Source organism: Rattus norvegicus, chromosome 4 (assembly GCF_036323735.1).
Source record: "Rattus norvegicus strain BN/NHsdMcwi chromosome 4, GRCr8, whole genome shotgun sequence".
Lineage (NCBI taxonomy): Eukaryota > Metazoa > Chordata > Mammalia > Rodentia > Muridae > Rattus > Rattus norvegicus.
The window spans coordinates 134861135-134883005 of NC_086022.1; the positions used below are offsets into that span (position 1 = coordinate 134861135).

A 21871-nucleotide genomic window follows, 5' to 3' on the forward strand; every position below is an offset into this window, starting at 1 on the left:
GTACAGGGGGTTGATAGTTCTGCTTAACTCAAAGTAGGGCTATCCAATTTAAAATGACATAGTGCATTTAAGAAGCTGCCTGCCTACCACACTGAAGGTGGGGAGTGTCAGCTGCCACTACTGTTTTGGTTCAATAGAAGAAAAGCCAAGATGGGCAAATGCTAAGTACTGCTCGCCTCTCCCGGCAGCCAGGAAGAAAGAAATTGTCTAATCTAATGCCAACGGGATCTGAGAACTACAGGAAGCAGACGGCATGCGGGCAAGAGTCAAAGGACCGAAGACCCACGCGGGGAAGTCACCACGCAAGGTGGGAGGCGCGGGAGTGCAGTGAAAGAAAAGCACAAGTCAGGATGGATTGAAAACGAGGGTGACAGGACTGACGCTGGATGGGTGGCCCCGTGCTCCGCAGAGGGATCTACAGATGCCACAAGAGGTGGTTCTGCGGCAGGTAGATTGCGAGTTTGGAAGAAGCCGCCGCCAAGGCAGCAGCGAAAAGACCCGCGAGTGTGTCCGCGAGGCGCGGATTTAATCGCAAGCGTAGGCTCCTGAATGAAAGCGGCGCGCAGGCGGCGGGAACTCGCCTCAGAAAGTACGGCTTGGCGTAGAACTTGAAGTCCACCCCCTCGAAGTACACGTCGAACTCGGAGGCGCGCGCGTGGGGCACGCGGATGGCGACGGTAAGGAAGTCGCGGTCCTGGGTCAGTTCGAACGCAGGAGTTAGCATCGTTGCGCGCGCCTGAAGCCACCACCGGCTAGACACGCGACAAGTACCCACGCGACAGACCCAAGCCGTCTGCCACAGCGCTTCCGGACGGAGGCGGAAGGGAGTGCGTATAGAGCCGGAAGTCCCGCCCTGCGCCAGTCTCCTTGGAGACAGGACGCTTTCGCTGGCTAGGCGGAGTTTTTAAACAGATTGCGAAAAGATGCCCTGCAGCCTGGCTTGTTATGAAACTTCAATTGACGGAAAACGTTCGAAGAACTGGAACTCTAGCCGGGAAATTTGCGAACTGACGGGAACATGAATTCGCTTTAGACTCACTAACGTCTCTGGAGAGACTTAGAAATTATTAACTACCTTGGGTTTTTTTTAAGTCTACAAAGTGTCTTTGAATTTCTAAGCGGTTGTTTCCCAGTTGCACGACCTTAAGCTACAAGACTTCTCTATACTTCAGACACTGCTACTATAAAAGGAGGATAATATTAGTCCAACTTCCTCAGATGCTGTAAGGATAGCATGGAGCAATCCACGAGGAGCGCTGTACCCTTCAAGTAGCACTCAGCAAGTAGGAGCAGGTTCTGCAGTAGCCACAGCGTCATCCCTAGGAGATTCCCTTCAGTTCTCAACTGTTATGCCAAAAACTGCCTCGCTGGTACCCTCTCCTACCCCCTCTCAGTTTCCTCTCCCCTTCTTAGTTCCCTCTTTGAATAGTTTACTCATTAACCGGGAATTCATCCTCTAATCTAACCCACTCTGCAAACTCCGAGGAAAAGTAGGCTGAGAGGTTAAACAGCATCAGAATCCAGATGCCTAGTCAGCACCCACTCTGGAGAGGTGTGCTTCCTTTTGATTTTGTTTCACATTTCTCTGTTTTCATACACTCGTCAGAAACTGTCTTTTGTCTCTTTTTTCTTCACATTATTCTTTCCAGTTCCTCTGTTATCCTCACTCTCCCAATGCCTTTTCCACTGGTTTCCCTTCTCCCTCTTACATTCTCTTGGACTTCCTCCCCTTCATTTCTTTTACAGGAACTACCATAGTCAAATCTAGTGTTGTGCTGTCTAGCTTACAGCAGCTTGACCTAAAGTCATTTGAGAGGAGGAGAAAACCTCTATGAAAGATGGGGTGTAGGCAAGCCTGTGGGGCACTTTCTTACTTAGTGATTGGTGGGGAAGTTCTTAGTCTTTTGTAGGTGGTACCATCTCTGGACTGATGCTCCTGGATTCTATGAGAGAACAGTCTGAGCAAGCTCTATGGGGAGCAAGCCAGTAAGCTGCACCTCCATGGCCTCTGCAACAGCTTCTGCCTCCAGGTTCCTGCCTTGTCTGAGTTTCTGTCCTGACTTCCTTCCATGATGAACAGTGATATGGAAGTATAAGCCAAATAAACCCTTTCCTCCACAAGTGGCTTTGGCAGTGGTTTCATCACAGCAATAGTAAGTAACCCTAATAAGACATGTATGAATTCCCTGTTTGTGAATGTTAATGGCGTAGCTGGGCTCAGCTTGCACTTGCAATCTCAGCATGCATAGGAGGCAGAGGCAGGAGGACTGTGCAAGATTTTGACTAGCCTCACCTATAGAATGAGTTCCAGGCGACACTAGGTAGCCTAGTTTGCCTTCTATTGTGGTAAAGACCATGACAGAAAGCTACAAGGGAAGGAAACGGTTCATGTGCCTTACATTTCCAGGTCACAATGCATCCTCCAAGGTAGGAGATTGTGACAGGCATTAAAACGGGGAGCATGGAGGAGTGCATCTTTCTTGCTGGATCCCCTTACTCTTTTATACAAACTAGGACCACTTCCCTGCCCAGGGGAGCACCATTCAAGCATGTTGGGCCTTCCCTTCTCAATCAGTAATCAAGAAAATGTCCCCATAGATTTGCCTGCAGTACAAATTGATAAAGACATTTTCTCAACCGAGGTCCTTCTTCTTATATGACCTCAGTTTGTACCAAGTTAGTAACCAGCTCTCTGGGTTACACACTGGAGCTGTAGCTCAAGACAACACCGATAAGACAAAACCAAATAGTAAGTCCTGGTAGGAAGGGTTTAAAGCCATTTCCTCCAACAGTTAAGATCCCCAGATAGCCACAAAGGCCTTCTTGACATCTGGCTTTTTATGATTCTAGGGAAACAATCTTGACATTTAATGGGGACTCAGAAAAAGGGAATGTTAGCATCAGAAGGTTTCCCAGCTATGTAGCAGAATACAGTAAGCTCCTTCTGATTCCTCCTCCTCCTTTCTGGAAGCTCTGCAAAGAAGCCGTTTATATTCTGTTCACTTGCACAGGGTCACACAATTTGTCAGTGTCTCAGAAAGCTCAAGGTTAGTCTCATTTCTAGGTCCAGGCTCCAAATCACTAAAGAGCTAAAACTAACATTACCTCCTACATCTTGAGTTCATTCTCAAAGGCCAGGCATGCCTTCTTAAACTGTCTGACTCTTTAACAGTAATAGTCCATTCTTACAGTGAATTGATGCCAATCTGGGATTAGTAAAGCCCTTAAAAATTCCCCTGAGATAGCCTCTGGCCAATTACTCCAAACTCACTTCCCTAGAAAGAATCTTTATGTCTACCATGGGACCTCATTCCTGTAGGTCACAAGCATTAATATTTTAAATTATTAATGACAGGAAATTAAATGAAACAAGCTATGCTATCCACAATCAAATTCTAACTTAAAACACTTGACAACTTGAGTTGTACTTTTCCTGGGTACTTGATATGGCAAATACACACACACACACACACACACACACACACACACACACACACACAGAGAGAGAGAGGGGGGGGCAGGCTATATTATTCAGCACTGATATTCTTTAGTATGGATTCGTACAATATCTGCTCCATCTCAGAAGTGCTTATATACTGGGATTTGTCAAGTGGGGAAAGGGAAGATTTGGGTTCCTTTTTTTCTCTTTGTAAGTAGTTTGCTTTATTTTTTAATTTTAATTTTGTTTTATGTGTATAGGTGTTTTATGTGAATATTGCACCACCTGTGTGTCTGCTACCTGTGCAAGCCAAAAGAAGGCATCAGGATCTCTTGGAGCTGGAGTTAGAGACAATCGTGAGTCACCATGTGGGTGCCAGGAATTGAACCCAGGTCCTCTGCAAGAGCAAGCAGTTGCTCTTAATTGTTGAGCCATCTCTCCAACTACCAGTTCACTTAATTTTTGTGTTTACATTTAGTGCTAAGTTACATAAACATCCATTCTCCTTTTAAAAATGTAAAGTTCTCTTTTAGCTGATGTACAGCTTTGGTCCTCCTCCTCCTCTTCCTCCTCCTCTTCCTTCTCCTCCTCCTCCCCCCCCCCTCCTCCTCCTCCTCCTCCTCCTCCTCCTCCTCCTCCTCTTCTTCCTCCTCCTCCTCCTCCTCCTCCTCCTCCTCCTCCTCCTCTTCTTCTTCTTCTTCTTCTTCTTCTTCTTCTTCTTCTTCTTCTTCTTCTTCTTCTTCTTCTTCTTCCTCCTCCTCCTCCTCTCCTGCCTTTGCAGGCTCTTTCGTATTTCTACAGTTTTCCATGTATCCTAGCAATTTGTGTTTAGACTCACTTCATATTTTTTCCTTACTGAGGACAAGTATATAGGCTGTCACCTCTTTTTTACATTAAATCGTTCCCTCTTCTAGTCTAAAAGATATGATTATGACCTATGAGTTTCAAATTGAAACATTAAATTTAAAAGACAAGTTTTTCTCCCCCAAAATGTCATTTTTTAATCTTTTTAATAGATTGTTTTGTCACATAATCTATCCTGATTACAGCTGCTTTCCCTTCCTTCTACTCTTTGCAGTTCCTCCCTGCTTACTCTGCTATCAGGATCTACACTTTGTCTGTCTCTCATTGGAAAAGAACAGACTTCTAAGAGACAATAAAAAAGATAACAAAGTGAAATATAATAAGCAAGAGCAGAAACTATCACACTGGAGTTGGAAAAGACAAATCAACAGGAGCAAGTCAACCCAAGAGAAGGCACAATAATCTGAGACCCACTTGTCCTCACACTCAGGAATCCCATAAAAACACTAAACTAGAAGCCATGATGTGTTGCAGAGGACCTGGTACCGACTCACAGAGGCCGTGGGACTTACTGCTTCAGTCCCTGTGAGCTCATATGAACTTTGCTCATGTTGATTTAGAGGGCCTTTTTTTCTTGATGTCTTCCTTCCCCTTCGGCTCTTACACTCTTTCTGTCTGCTCTTTCACAGGTTCCCTGAGCTCTGAGGGGAGGAATTTGATAAAGACATCCCACGTAGGGCTGAGTGTTCCAAAAGACCACTCCAAATTAAGCAATTGTGATTGTACTGCAAGGTCTCTTAGTGGTGAAATACCTCTTGTCTCCAGAAGATGGCGATCACCTAGGCGATTAAAACAGTGCTAACTCAAAGAACATGCTTTTTTGAGTTTAAAGCAGACAAGGCGCTCACACTCTGCCGGCTTTCACTACGCTGCGCTTCTTTCCACTGCTCAGTCGCCCGGGTCCTTCGCCGATTGCACTGGAAGAAGAATCACCGCAATGGCTCGGGCATGTGCAAAGCTGGCTTTGCTGGCGACGACGCCCGCAGGTCTGTGTTTCCTTCCATCGTCGGGTTCCACCCCCCTGCCACTACCTGCCCTGACACCAGGGCATCATAGGGGGCATGGGCCAGAAAGTCTCCTACGCGGATGATGAGGCCCAGAGCAAGAGGGGTATCCGGACGCTGAAGTATCCTATGGAGCATGGCATTGTCACCAACTGGGATCTGGCACCACACCTCCAATGAGCTGTATGTGGCCCGAGGAACACCCAGTGCTTCTGATCGAGCCCTCCCTCCCACCCTGAACCCTAAAGCTAACGGAAAGAAGATGACGCAGATAATATTTGAAACCTTCAATACCCCAGGCATGTAGACCATTCAGGTGGTGCTGTTATTGTATATGCATCTGGGCACTCCACTGGCATTGTCTTGGACTCTGGTGACGGTGGTCACACACACAGTGCCCATCTAAGAGGGCTGTGCCCTTCCCCACACCATCTTGCATCTGGACATGGCTGGCCGGGACCTGACAGACTACTTCATGAAGATACTGACTGATCGGAGCTACAGCTTTACCACCACTTCTGAGAGGGAAATCGTTCGTGATATAAAGGAGAAACTGTGCTATGTTGCCCTGGATTTTGAGCAAGAAACGGCTACTGCTGCATCATCTTCCTCCTTGGAGAAGAGTTACGAATGAGCTGCCTGATAAGCAAGTGATCACCATCGGCAATGAGCAGTTCTGGTGTCCGGAGGCTCTCTTCCAGCCTTCCTTCCCGAGCGTGGGGTCCTGTGGCATCCATGAGACCACCTTCAACTCAATTGTGAAGTGTGATGTGGACATCCGTAAAGATGCCAATGCAGAGCTGCCTGGTAGTACCACCATGTATCTAGGCATTGCTGACCAGATGCAGAAGGAGATCACAGCCCCTAGCACCAGCACAATGAAAATTAAGATCATTGCTCGCCCTGATCGCAAGCACTCAGTCTGTATTGGAGGCTCCATCCTGGCTTCACTGTCCACCTTCCAGCAGATGTGGATCAGCAAGCAGGAATATGACAAGTGGGGCCCCTCCATCGTCCACTGCAAATGCTTCTAGATGGACTGAGCAGGTGCCAGGCATCTGCTGTGTGAGCTGATTCTGAAATATCGGATTACCCTAGCAAATGCACATACCTCATGCTAGCCTCATGAAACTGGAATAAGCCTTTGAAAAGAAATTTGTCCTTGGAGCTTGTATCTAATATCAGCACTGAATCCTAGAACTTGTTGCTGATTTTTGACCTTGTGTTCAAGCTAACTATTTCCTTGGTATATGCTTAATATCCTGTGCATATCCTGATTTAGTCTATAGTTCATGGGGATCAGTCACCTGGTGGCTGGGGAGAGCACACTGTGGAAGAGAAATCCCCAGCCTAGGGGATCTCTGTGAGCACCACATAGTGATCTGTGCAGGGTATTAACAGACAACAGACTTCCAGGATTTCCCAAGGCTGTCAAGGGTTCCTGAGCCTGTTACCACTTCTTTTTTTTTTAATTTATTTTATTTTATCTGAGTGCACTGTAGGTATCTTTAGACACACTAGAAGAGGGCATCAGATCCCATTAAGATGGTTGTGAGCCACCATGTGGTCGCTGGGATTTGAACTTAGGACCTCTGGAAGAGCAGTCAGTGCTCTTAACCACTGAGCCATTTCTCCAGCCCGTTGAGCCGTTTCTCCAGCCCCAGTTACCACTTCTTTCTTGACAACTAACAGGGTGGGAAAGTCTGAGCCTTAAGACCCAGTTTCCATTCTGTTTTTTTCCCTCCTGATGGCCATGGGTCGTTACTTGCCTTGACCTGGGAACGTTGTAAATGTATTCATCCTTTTAATTTATGTAAGGTTTTCTTGGTACTCAATTCTTTAAGAAATGACAAATGCTGGTTTTCTACTGTTTCAATGAGAACATTAGGCCCTAGCAACAGTTGTGTAAAGAAAAATAAAAGTGCTGCAGGGGGAAAAAAAAGACAGGGCGGTTTATACCTCTAGTCCATTCCCTGGGGAACTTGGGAGTAGTCTTCTACATAGAATGTTCAAGCTTGACCACTGTTACTGTTTCATTTTATTTATTATTTAAAATTTTTATTATTTTTTCTTAAAGACAACATCTCAAGCTATAGGCCTGGCTACCCTTAAACTCTCTGTGTAGCCTAGGCTGACTACAAACCCACAGTGATCCTCCTGTCTCATTTTTGGGTTCTGGGATTACAAGGGTAAGACACCACACACAGAAGGCCCTGTTAATTTTTTGATAGAAACCATTAACATTTTTACTCTATTCTGAGAAGTACAGAAATATTTTCAAAACCAAAAATGGTCCCTACTCTATACTTCTCTTTTTCCACTTATAGCATCACAATATCTCCGTTTTATTATGGTTTGGCTAGTAATATATTTATTTATACATAACTGTGCCCTTCCTAGTTATTCGCATTAATACTGATACTGAAAAAAGAAGAACTGGATAAGGTAATGGTTCATTTTGAAGAAGACAAAAATGAAATCTAGAATCTCAAGCATAGATTATAAAACTAGATTGAGAGGAAAATAGTTAAAGTACCAACTGAATTATCCTTGTCCTTGGGGTGCCATTTCTGGTTTTGTTTGAGACCAGGCTCACTCCGTAGCTCCGACTGTTCTCAAATTCACAGTGATCTCCTGCCTCAGCCTCTAAAACAGTGGAACTACACCCAGTCTTGATTAAGTAAATTTTGGGTAAAGAAACAGGTAACGAACAAATAAATGTTAAAGATGCTTAAGAACAGTGACAAAGGGCACTGTGGTGGTTTGAATGAGAATGCCCCCACCCAATAGGCTCATATGCTTAAATGTTCCAGGCACCAGTTGGGGGAACTGTCTAGGAAGGATTAGAGGGTACGGCATGTTAGAGAAGCCATAGCATTTTGAGGTCCCTAAAAGTCCAGTTTCATTTCCTCTTCTTCCTCCTCCTCCTCTCAGTAGCTAAGATGTAAGCCTTCCTGCTGCCCTACTCCTTATCATGATAGTCATGGACTAGCCTGAAACTTCAGTAAACCCACAATTACGTGGTTTTATTTATACGGTGCCTTGGGCATGGTGTCTCTTCACAGCAATGGAACAGTAACTAACAAACACCATGAGTGTGGCACTGGCAATGTCTCCAAAAGGTTTTAAAGCACGTTTTGATTTAAGATTAGCTATGTTGCTTACGGTTTCTGCCTGTAACCAGAGTTGTCCCAGTCCCACAGCTCTCTGTGTCCAAATCTTGCAGAAGTGCGGGCAATCCTGAGAGTTCAGGGGAGACCACTGCTTCTGTTCACATCCCTGGCTCAATAGGAACCTGCCTAAGCCCTCTGGACACAGGAACCCAGGAGCAGTCTGGGACAGGACCCTTCCAGTTTCTGCCTACACCCAAACCTGACCTGGTCCCACAGATCTCTGTACTGAGATCCCACTGGAAGAGAGCTGGTCTCCAGGAGTGTTGACACACAGGATTACAGGAGGGTCAAGCCTGTCTGAGACAGCACGACCAGCTAACACCAGAGAGAAGCAGATGGGGAGAGGCAAGTGCAAGAACCTGAGCAACAAAAATCAAGACTATTTGGCATCATCAAAACCCAATTCTCCCACCAAAGAAAATACTGGATATCCCAACACACTGGAAAGGCAAGATTTAGATTTAAAAATCAAATCTCATGATGACGAAAGAGTACTTTAAGAAGGACATAAATAACTCCCTTAAAGAAATACAGGACAACACAGGTAAGCAAGTAGAAGCCCTTAAAGAAGAAACACAAAAATCCCTTAAAGAATTACAGGAAAACACAACCAAATAGGTGAAGGAATTGAACAAAACCATCCAGGATCTAAAAATGGAAATACAAACAATAAAGAAATCACAAAGGCAGACAACCCTGTAGATTCAAGACGATTGAAATAATCCTATGCATCCTATCAGATCACCATGGATGAAGGCTTGGTCTTCAGAAACAAAAATGACAGAACACCCACATATACATGGAAGTTGAACAATGCTCTACTCGATAACTTGGTCAAGGAAGAAATAAAGAAATTAAAGACTTTTTAGAATTTAAGGAAAATGAAGGCACAATATACCAAACCTATGGGACACAATGAAAGCAGCTAAGAGGAAAACTCATACCTCTGAGTGCGTCCAAAAAGAAACTGGAGAGAGCATGCACTAGCAGCTTGACAGCTCTAGACATAAAAGCTCTAGAACAAAAAGAACACCGAAGAGGAGCACAAGCAGTAAATAATCAAACTCAGGGCTGAAATCAACCAAGTAGAAACAAAAAGAATGATACAAAGAGTCAACAGAACCAAAGGCTGGTTCTTTGAGAAAATCAACAAGATAGATAAACCCTTAGCCCGACGAACCAGAGGGCACAGAGAATGTATCCAAGTTAACAAAATCAGAAATGAAAAGGAAGGCATAACAGAATCTGAAGAAATTAAAAAAATCATCAGCTCCTACTAGAAAAGCCTATATTCAACAAAACTGGAAAATGTGGAGGAAATGGACAAGTTTCTAGACAGATACCAGGTACCAAAGATAAATCAGAATCAGATGAACAATCTAAACAGCCCCATAACTCCTAATGAAATAGAAGCAGTTATTAAAAGTCTCCCAACCAAAAAGATCCCAGGACTAGATGGGTTCAGTGCAGAATTCTATCAGACCTTCATAGAAGACCTCATACCAATACTGAACAAAATATTCCATAAAATAGAAATAGACAGAGCATTGCCAAATTCATTCTATGAAGCCACAATTACTCTTATACCGAAACCACACAAAGACCCAACAAAGAAAGATAACTTCAGATGAATTTCCCTTATGAATATCGACACAAAAATTCAATAAAATTCTTGCAAACTGAATCCAAGAACACATCAAAATGATCATGATCAAGTAGGCTTCATCCTAGGAATGCAGGGATGGTTCAATATATGGAAATCCATCAACATAATCCACTATATGATCAAACTCAAAGAAAAAAAGCACATGATAATCTCATTAGATGCTGAGAAACATTGGCAATATTAACATCCCTTATTAAAAGTCTTGGAAAGATCAGGAATTCAAGGCCCATACCTAAACATGGTAAAAGCAATATAGAGCAAACCAGTAGCCAATATCAAACTAAATGGAGAGAAACTTGAAGTAATCCCACTAAAATTGGGGACTAGACAAGGCTTCCCACTTTCTCCCTACTTATTAAATATAGTGCTCGAAGCCCTAGCCAGAGCAATCAGACAACAAAAGAATGTCAAAGGGATACAAATTGAAAAGGAAGACATCAAAATATTATTTGCAGATGATATGATAGTATACTTAAGTGACCCCAAAAGTTCCACTAGAGAACTACTAAGGCTGATAAACAACTTCTGCTAAGTGGCTGGATATAAAATTAATTCAAACAAATCAGTAGCCTTCATCTACTCAAAGGATAAACAGGCTGAAAAAGAAATCAGGGAAATGACACCCTTCACAATAGTCACAAATAACATAAAATGCACTTGTGTGACTCTAACAAAGCAAGTGAAACATTTGTATGAGAACTGCAAGTGTCTAAAGAAAGAAATTGAAGATCTCAGAAGATGGAAAGATCTCCCATGCTCATAGATTGGCCAGATAAATATTATAAAAATGGCCATCTTGCCAAAAGTAATCTACAGATTCAATGCAATCCCAATCAAAATTCCAACCCAATTCTTCATAGAATTAGAAAGAGCAATTTGCAAATCCATCTGGAATAAGAAAAAACCGAGGATAGCAAAAACTATCCTCAACAATAAAAGAACTTCTGGGGGGGAATTACATATCCCTGACCTCAAGGTGTATTACACAGTAATAGTGATAAAAACTGTATGGTATTGGTCCAGAGACAGATAGATCAATGGAATAGAATTAAAGACCCAGAAATGAACCCACACACCTATGGTCATTTGATCTTTGACAAAGGAACTAAAACCATACAGTGAAAAGAAGATTGCATTTTCAACAAATGGTGCTGGTTCAACTGGAGGTCAGCATGTAGAAGAATGCAGATCGATCCATTCTTATCACCGTGTAAAAAGCTCAAGTCCAAATGGATCAAGTACCTGCACATCAAACCAGAAGAAAACTAATAGAAGAAAAAGTGGGGAAGAGTCTCGAACACATGGGCACTGGGGAAAACTTCCTGAACAAAACACCAATGACTTATGCTCTAAGATCAAGAATCGAAAAATGGGACCTCAAAAAACTGCAAAGCTTTTGTAAAGCAAAGGACACCGTCATTAGGACAAAATGGCAAGGAACAGATTGGGAAAAGATCTTTACCAATCCTACATCCAATAGAGTGTTAATATCCAATATTCACAAAGAATTCAAGAAGTTAAAAGCCAGAGAATAAAATAACCCCATTAAAAATGGGGTATAGAGCTAAACAAAGAATTCTCAGCTGAGGAATATCAAATGGCTGAGAAGAACCTAAAGAAATGTTCAACATCCTTAGTCATCAAGGAAATGCAAATAAAAACATCCCTGAGATTCCACCAGTCAGAATGGCTAAGATCAAAAACTCAGGTGACAGCAAATGCTGGTGAGGATGTGGAGAAAGAGAAACACTCCTCCATTGTTGGTGAGATTGCAAGCTGGTACAACCACTCTGGAAATCAGCCTAGAGGTTCCTCAGAAAATTGGACATTACACTACCTGAGGACCCAGCTGTACCATCCTGGGTATATACTCAAAAGATGCTCCAACATATAACAAGGGCACATGCTCTACTATGTTCATAGCAGCATTATTTACAGTAGCCAGAATTTGGAAAGATTCCAGATGTCCTTCAACAGAGGATGGATACAGAAAATGGAGTGCATCTACACGATGGAGTACTACTCAGCTATTAAAATCAATGACTTCATGAAATTCATAGGCAAATGGATAGAACTAGAAAATATCATCCTAAGTGAGGTAACCCAATCACAAAACACACATACTCACACACGTGGTATGTACTCACTGATAAGCAGATATTAGCCCAAAAACTCGGATTACCCAAGATACAATCCACAGAATACATGAAGCTCAAAATAAGGAACACCAAAGTGTGGAGGCCTCAGTCCTTCCCAAAAGGGGGGAACAAAAATATTCATAAGAGGAGATAGAGAGTCAAATTTGGAGCAGAGACTGAAGGAATAGCCATTCAGAGACTGCCCCACCTGGAGATCCAGCCCATATACATAGAGACACCAAATGCAGACAATATTGCTGATGCCAAGAAGTGCATGCTGAGAGTAGCCTGATATAGTTGTCTCCTGAGAGGCTCTGCCAGAGGATGACAAATACAGACGCAAATGCTAGGAGCCAACCACTGAACTGAGAACAGGGTCCCCACTAGAGGAGTTAGAGAAAGAACTGAAGAAACTGAAGGGGCTTGCAACCCCAAAAGAACAATAATACCAACCAACGAGACCTCTCAGGGACTAAACCACCACCCAAAGAGTACACGTGGGCCAACCCATGGCTCGAGCAAAGGATAGCCTTGTTGGGAAAAAATGATAGAAGAAGTCCTTGGTCCTGCCAAGGCTGGATCCCCCAGTGTAGAGGAACGTCAGGGTGGCTGGGTGGGGGAATACCATATACAAGACGGGAGAGGGGAGATGGGGTAGGGAATTTTTGGATGGGAAACTGGGAAAGGGGATAACATTTGAAATGTAAATAAAAATTATCCAATAAAAAAAACAATTAGCGGGCAGACATCCCGAGGCTGCAGAACAGACTGCCACCTCTGCACACCTCAGCCCACATCCCTGGTCCAAGGGGAAACTGCACAGTGCCTCTGGACAGAGGGATATAGGAACAGTCAGCTACCAGTACGCACAGGTCTATGCCCAGGACAAGAATGATCTCACCAAAGAGCTTCCTGCACCCAAATTGCATGGGGGAGAGAGCTGGAACCTCAGAAGTGTGGATACTCCTAAGAAGTCAGAGGAGAATACCCTGTGCCCACAATCCATACCCAAGAGGGAATCACATAGTGCCAACTGTGCCCACTGGGTGCAAGGACCTACACAAGCAATCGGGGCAGGACCCTTTGATTCCTGCCCACGCCTAGAGCTGGAAGACAGTTTCCAGGAGTGCTGACACACCTGAAATCAGAGCACCTGTTCTCAGGAAATGTTGAAAGAAAACAGGAAAACAGTTCTACAGGAGTGCTGACACAGAGGCCTACAGCAGGGTCAAGTCACTCCCAGAAACAGCAAGACAAGCAAACACCAGAGACAACCCAATGGCTAGAGGCAAGCACAGGAACCTAAGCAACAGAAACCAAGACTACATGGCATGATCAGAGCCCAGTTCTCCCACCAAAGAAAATACTGGATATCCAAACACACCAGAAAAGCAAGATTTAGATTTGAAATCACATTTTTTGATAATGATGGAGGACTTTAAGAAAGACATAAAGAGCTCCTTTAGAGAAATGCAGGGAAACACAAGTAAACAAGTAGAAGGCCTTAGAGAGGAAACACAAAAGTCGCTGAAAGAATTACAGGAAAACACAACCAAACAGGTGAATGAATAGAAAATGGAAATAGAAACAATAAAGAAAGCACAAAGGGAGACAACCCTGGATATAGAAAACCTAAAGAAAAGATAAGGAGCCGTAGATACAAGCATCACCAACAGAATACAAGAGATAGAAGAGAGAATCTCAGGGACAGAAGATACCATAGAAAACATGGACACAACTGTCAAAGATAATGTAAAACGGGAAAAAGTTCCTAGCCCAAAACATACAGGAAATCCAGGACACAACGAGAAGATCAAACCTAAGGATAATAGGTATAGAAGAACGTGAAGACTCGCAACTTAAGGGGCCAGTAAATATATTCAACAAAATTATAGAAGAAAACTTCCCTAACCTAAAGAAAGAAATGCAGATAAACATAGAAGAAGCCTACGGAACTCCAAATAGATTGGACCAGAAGAGAAATTCCTCCTGTCACATAATAGTTAAAACAGCAAATGCACAAAACAAAGAAAGAATATTAAAAGCAGTAAGGGAAAAATGTCAAGTGACATATAAAGGCAAAACTATAAGAATTACACCAGACTTCTCACCAGAGGCTATGAAAGCCAGAAGATCCTGGACAGATGTCATACAGACCCTAAGAGAACACAAATGCCAGCCAAAGTTACTGTATCCAGTAAAACTCTCAACATAGATGGAGAAACCAAGATATTCCATGACAAAACCAAATTTATGCAATATCTTTCTACAAATCCAGTCCTACAAAGGATAACAAATGGAAAACTCCAACACAAGGAGAGAAACTACACCATACACAAAGCAAGAATATAATTTCCTTGCAATGAAACCAAAAGAGAAACAAACATAATGCTACCTCTAACAACGAAAATAACAGGAAGCAACAATCACTATTCCTTAATATCTTTCAACATCAACAGACTCAATTCCCCAATAAAAAGACATAGACTAACAGACTGGATATGTAAAGAGAACCCAGCATTTTGCTGCATGCAGGAAACACACCTCAGAGACAAAGACAGACACTACCTCAGAGTAAATGCCTGGAAAAGAGTTTTCCAAGCAAATGGCCTAAAGGAACAAGCTGGAGTTGCCATTCTAATATCAAATAATATTGACTTTCAACCAAGAGTCATTAAAAAAGATAAGGAAGGACACTTCATATTCATCTAAGGAAAAATCCACCAAGATGAACTCTCAACCTAAATATCTATGCTGCAAATGCAAGGGCACCTACATCCATAAAAGAAACCTTACTAAAGCTCAAAGCACACATTGCACCTCACATTATAATAGTAGGAGATTTCAACACCCCACTCTCATCACTGGACAGATCATGGAAACAGAAATTAAACAGAGACATAGAGTAACTAACAGAAGTTATGAACCAAAGGATTTAACAGATATTTGTAGAACATTCCATCCTAAAACAAAAGGATATACCTTCTTCTCAGCACCTCATGGAATCTTCTCCAAAACTGACCATATGATCGGTCACAAAACAGACCTCAACAGATACAGTAAGATAGAAATAATCCCATGCATCCTATCAGATCACCGTGCACTAAGACTGGTCTTGAATAACAACAATAATGACAGAAGACTCACATATACATGGAAGTTGAACAATGCTCTACTCAATGTCAACTTGGTCAAGGAAGAAATAAAGAAAGAAATTAAAGACTTCTTAGAATTTAATGAAAATGAAGGTACAACATACCCAAACTTATGGGACACAATGAAAGCAGTACTAAGAGGAAAACTCATAGCTCTGAGTGTCTGCAAAAAGAAACAGGAGGGAGCATATGTCAGCAGCTTGACAGCACACCTTAGAGCTCTAGAACAAAAAGAAATAAACCCAAGAGGAGTAGAAGGCAGGAAATAATCAAACTCAGAGCTAAATTCAACCAAGTAGAAACAAAAAGGACCACATAAAGAATCAACAAAACCAGGAGCTGGTCCTTTGAGAAAATCAACAAGATAGATAGACCCTTAGCCAGACTAACCAGAGGTCACAGAGTGTATCCAAATTAAGAAAATCAGAAAAGAAAAGGGAGACATAACAACAGAATCTGAAGAAATTAAGAAAATCATCAGATCCTACTACAAAAGCCTATATTCAACAAAACTGGAAAATCTGGAGGAAATGGACAATTTCCTTGACAGATACCAGGTACCAAAGTTGAATCAGGAACAAATAAATCATCTAAACAACCCCGTAACTCCTAAAGAAATAGAATCAGTTGTTAAAAGATTCCCAACCAAACAGAGCCCAAGACCAGATGGGTTCAGTACAGAATTCTATCAGACCTTCACAGAAGACCTCATACCAATACTGTCCAAACTATTCCACAAAATTGAAACAGACAGCACTACCAAATTCCTTCTATGAAGCCACAATTACTCTTATACCTAAACCACACAAAGATCCAACACAGAAAGATAACTTCAGACCAATTTCCTGTATGAATATTGACTCAAAAATACTCAATAAAATTCTTGCAAACTGAATCCAAAACACATCAAAATGATCATCCATCATGATCAAGCAGGCTTCATCCCAGGGATGCAGGGATGGTTTAATATATGAAAATCCATCAATGTAATCCACTATATAAACAAACTCAAAAATAAGAACCACATAGGCATTTCATTAGATGCTGAGAAAGCATTTGACAAAATTCAACACCTCTTCATGATAAAAGTCCTGGAAAGATCAGGAATGCAAGGCCCATATTTAAACATAGTAAAAGCCATATACAGCAAACCAGTAGCTAACATCAGACGAAATGGAGAGAAACTTGAAGCAATCCCACTAAAATCAGGGACTAGACAAGGCTGCCCACTCTCTCCCTACTTATTCAATATAGTACTCGAAGTTCTAGCCAGAGCAATCAGATGGCGAAAGGAGGTCAAAGGGATACAAAATGTCACTATTTGCAGATGATATGATAGTATACTTAAGCGACCCCAAAAGTTCCACCAGAGAACTACTTAACCTAATAAACAACTTCAGCAAAGTGTCGTGATATAAAATTAATTCAAACATATCAGTAGCCTTCCTCTACTCAAAGGATAAACAGGCTAAGAAAGAAATTAAGGAAATGACACCCTTCACAATAGTCTCAAATAACATAAAATATCTTGGTGTGACTTTAACCAAGCAAGTGAAAGATCTGTATGACAAGAACTTCAAATCTCTGAAGAAAGAAATTGAGGAAGATCTCAGAAGATGGAAAGATCTTCCATGCTCATGGATTAGAAGGATTAATACAGTAAAGATGGCCATTTTGCCAAAAGCAATCTACAGATTCAATGCAATTCCCATCAAAATTCCTACTCAATTCTTTATAGAGATAGAAAGAGCAATTTGCGGGCTGGGGATTTAGCTCAGTGGTAGAGCGCTTACCTAGGAAGCGCAAGGCCCTGGGTTCGGTCCCCAGCTCCGGAAAAAAAAAAGAACCAAAAGAGAGAGCAATTTGCAAATTCATTTGGAGTAACAAAACCCCCAGGATATCGAAAACTATACTCAACAATAAAAGAACTTCTGGGGGAATTGCCATCCCTGACTTCAAGCAGTATTACAGAGCAATAGTCATAAAAACTGTATGGTATTAGTACAGAAAAAGGCAGATCGATCAGTGGAACAGAACTGAAGACCCAGAAATGAACCCACACACCTATAGTCACTTGATCTTTGACAAAGGAGCTAAAACCATCCAGTGGAAGAAAGATAGCATTTTCAACAAATGGTGCTGGTTCAACTGGAGGTCAGCATGTAGAATGCAAATCGATCCATTCTTATCACCATGTACAAAGCTTAAGTCCAAGTGGATCAAGGACCTCCACATCAAACCAGATATACTCAAACTAATAGAAGAAAAAGTGGGGAAGAGTCTCGAACACATGGGCACTGGGGAAAATTTCCTGAACAAAATACCAATGGCTTATGCTCTAAGATCAAGAATCGAAAAATGGGATCTCATAAAACTGCAAAGCTTTTGTAAAGCAAAAGACACTGTCATTAGGACAAAATGGCAACTAACAGATTGAGAAAAGATATTTACCAATTCTACATCTGATAGAGGGCTAATATCCAAAATATTCAAAGAACTCAAGAAGTTAGACTCCAGAAAGCCAAATCACCCTATTAAAAAATGGGGTACAGAGCTAAACAAAGAATTCTCAGCTGAGGATTATCGAATGGCCAAAAGCACCTAAAGAAATGTTCAATATCCTTAGTCATCAGGGAAATGCAAATCAAAACAACCCTGAGAATCCACCTCACACCAGTCAGAATGGCTAAGTTAAAAAACTCAGGTGACAGTAGATGCTGGCGAGGATGTGGAGAAAGAGGAATATTCCTCCATTGTTGATGGGATTGCAAACTGATACAACCACTCTGGAAATCAGTCTGGAGGTTCCTCAGAAAATTGGACATTACACTACCTGAGGACCCAGCTATACCTCTCTTGGTCATATACCCAAAAGATGCTCCAACATACAACAAAGACACATGCTCCACTATGTTCATAACAGCCTTATTTATAATAGCCAAAAGCTGGAAAGAACCCAGATGCCCTTCAACAAAGGAATGGATTCAAAAAATGTGGTACATTTACACACTGGAGTACTACTCAGCTATCAAAAACAATGACTTCATGAAATTCATAGGCAAATGGAATGAACTAGAAAATATCATCCTGAGTGAGGTTACTCAATCACAGAAAAACACACTTGGTATGCACTCATTGATAAGTGGTTATTAGCCAAAAATCTCAAATTACCCAAGATCCAATCTACAGACCGCAGGAAGCTCAAGAAGAAGGATGACTAAAATGCAGATACTCCCACTCCTTCTTAAAAGGGGAAAAATATTCATAGGAGGGGATATGGAAGCAAAGTTTAGAGTAGTGGCTCAAGGAATGCCCATTCAGAGCCTGACACACATGTGGCCCATATATATACAGTCACCAAAAGTAGATAAGATTGATGAAGCTAGAAAATGCATGCTGAAAGGGACCGGATTTAGATCTCTCCTGAGAGACACATCCAAAGTATGTCCAATACAGAGGTCAATGCTATCAGCAAACCTCTGAACTGAGAATAGGACCCCCTTGGGGGGAATTAGGGGAAGGATTGAAAGAGTTGAAGGAGCTTGCAACCCCATAAAAGCAACAGTGCCAACCAACCAGAGCTTCCAGGGACTAAACCACTACCGAAAGACTATACATGGACTGACCTAGGGCTCCAACTGCATATGTAGCAGAGAATAGCCATGTTGGGGCACCAGGGGAAGGGGGAAACCCTTGGTCCTTCCAAGGTTGGACCCTCAGTGCAGGGGAATATGGGGGGCAATAAGGGGGATGTATAGGGGGAATACCCATATGGGCGAGGGGGAGGGGAGGGAATGGGGGCTTATGGACAGGAAACCGGGAAGGGGAATAACGTTTGAAATGTAAGTAAAGAAATATATAATAAAAAATAAAAAAACCAATTAGCTATGTTTTGTTCGTTGACCAATCCTTCAGCCCATTACAGGTACAGTAGTGAGCCCTGAGCTTGTTCAGTGGTACCAGTAGAAGTCCATATTTCAGATGTGATTACTTCCATTCTAATTTTGTAAAAGGTCAGTGAATCTCAAAAAACAAAAACAAAAACAAAAACAAAAAAACCACCCTCAATGTCTCCAGCTAACACCAGTTTATTTGACCATAGAGCTTGATACACACACATCAAGAAGCGGCTCCACTCTGTCAGATGGACACAATCCTTTAGGAATGTTGGAAGAGCATCAAGAGGCTTCAGGGCTTCTGTTGTTGCTTAATGTCCTGTTTCTAAAAGGCACCTGTAGAAAATCCCAGTGGGGGGTTGGGGACTTAGCTCAGCGGTAGAGCACTTACCTAGCAAGCGCAAGGCCCTGGGTTAGTCCCCAGCTCCGGGAGTGGGGGGGAACCAGCCTAGATGCCACTATTAAACTCAGAGTTTAAACCCTAGCTGCAGATGTTGTAAATGACTTGTCCCCAGTCTAGGTCTCAAGGAGTCACCCGTGCCCCAGAGTTTTCCCACATCCGGTTTGAGGTGCTGTATCCAAGGATTTCCCTGAATGTTGCAATGAGATACCTGACTTAATCCATCAAAGGAAGAAAGGTTTCATTTGGGTCCACAGTGCCATCGCAGCAGGGACATTAGAGCAGCAGCTGCACACCATGTCTATAGTGAGGAGCAGAGAGGGACGAATAGTGACGCTCTGCTAACTTTCTCCTCCGTGCGCATTTCGAGACCTCAGCCCACTGAATAGTGCCATATTAACGATGCGTGGTTCCACCTGAATTAACATAGTCTACTAAACACCTCACAGACACATCCATGGCGATTCTCAACAACAATCAAGATTATCCCACACAGTCCCTGTGTGATGGCTTCAGTGAGAAAAGTCCCCTATGGGGTTCATATATTAAACACTTGGTCCCAGTTGCTGGTGCTGTTTGGGGGAATTTATGGAACCTTTAGGAGTGCAGCCATTCTTGGGGAAGATGTTATTGTGGGCAGGCTTTCAGGGCTAACAGCCTCAGCCTATTTCCTGTCCCCTGCCTCCCTCCCTCTCTCCTTCCTGTGTGTGGATGAAAATGTATCAGCCGGCCTCCCGCCCCTGCCACCACACCGCGCCCACTGCCATTATGCACACTCCTTCTGGAACCACAGTCTAAAACACATTCCTGCTTCTTGCTTTTGATCTCGGTGTTTTATCACAGCAACAGAAAAGTGACCACTCTAGTCCCTTGGAGAGGGGCATTGCTCCTGTTTGAGAACAACTCCGCAAACATAACAGCAACCCCAGCCCCAAAAGAACTCCCACCACCCTGCCTCCCAGCTGTAATACCTGCGTACAGGGATCCCTTCGAAGAGGGAGGTGGTTTGCTGTGTTAGATGTCCGGAGTTCCTAATGAGATCAGGTCAGGGCTGAGTTTTCCCTCTGTCCACAGCTTTTCCTTACCCTTCTTCACTTTCCTTCTTCCAGTTTTCTCCAGAGATAAACTGCATCAAGTACCCCATCCCAAGTTCTGCTCTTAGGAAGTCTGACCTATGACCAAGTCTTGGAAAGCACCTTACCTTCTTCGCCACATTTACACAAAACTACTAGGAAAAAATATCTTCAGTGCTGCCCAAGAATACCTGATTCAAACAATTCTGATAGCTCTTTATCCTTAGTTAATCTTCTTCCTGATACAGAGTGAGCATGACTCCATGCAAAAATTATTTAAATGTGCCACTTCAAAAATTTTAGAGAAATTAAAAATCGACACAAATACTCAAAACACCATTTGGCCAGATCTATCAAATCTAAACATGCATTCATCTTAGCACCCTACAGTTCTCTCTGCCACATAATAGAAATGAGTAGTGTAATGACAGGATCTAGAATTGCCTGGGAGATGGGCCTCTGGGCACAGCAGTGGAGCAGGGGTCACTGTAATCACATTAATTGAATTTGTCAGAAGGACCCATGCATTGTTGGTATTATTCCCTGGCTGACTGAGACCCTGAACTGTGTAAATGGTCAAAGAGAGTTGAGTAAAATACTCGTCTCTGTTTTCAGATTGTCACTGAAATGTGACCAGCTGCTTCAAGTTCCTACTGCCTTGACTCCCCCATCAAGATGGGCCATACCCTTGAACTGTGAGCTGCAGTAAACCCTTTCTTCCGTGAGTTTCTTCAGTCAGTGTTTCAGAGGAGATGTAACAGTGGTGGTAGGGTGATTGCCTAGCAGGTATGAAACCCTCGGTTCAATCCTTAGTGCTAAGAAATACGTAATAAAGTAAAACAAAAAAGTGGTAGACTGTGGTCTGTCACTGCCCATCAGAACGAAGGAACTGCATTCAGCCCTGCACACAGGCTCTGAGTCCACAGAGCCAGCCACCCCAGACTCACAAGATTGAAGAAACAAAATCGCCCATGTTACATCTCACAGATCTTTGCTCTACTGTTTCGGCAGAGCAATGCAATGTAACAGCTATTTACATAGTACTAGGGAAAGTAGAGATTCT

The 21871-nt window shown here is 42.7% G+C and overlaps 1 protein-coding gene and 1 pseudogene across 14 annotated transcripts in view; one reads left to right on the forward strand and one right to left on the reverse strand.

Annotated features, from left to right (window-relative positions):
• Shq1 (SHQ1, H/ACA ribonucleoprotein assembly factor) overlaps window positions 1-826 on the reverse strand; it is a 120771-nt gene extending 119945 nt beyond the window's left edge. For 13 of the 14 annotated variants that reach the window (XM_063285860.1, XM_063285858.1, XM_063285859.1 and 10 more), the window contains exon 1: window positions 582-826. In XM_063285860.1, coding sequence (XP_063141930.1) covers window positions 582-724 — 143 coding nt within the window. In that variant the 5' untranslated portion in view covers window positions 725-826. The remainder of the gene's footprint in view (window positions 1-581) is intronic. The other variant, NM_001134713.1, reaches the window with a different exon arrangement.
• On the forward strand, window positions 809-17628 carry Actg1-ps9 (actin, gamma 1, pseudogene 9; annotated as a pseudogene).
• The last annotated feature ends 4243 nt before the right edge of the window (window positions 17629-21871 follow it).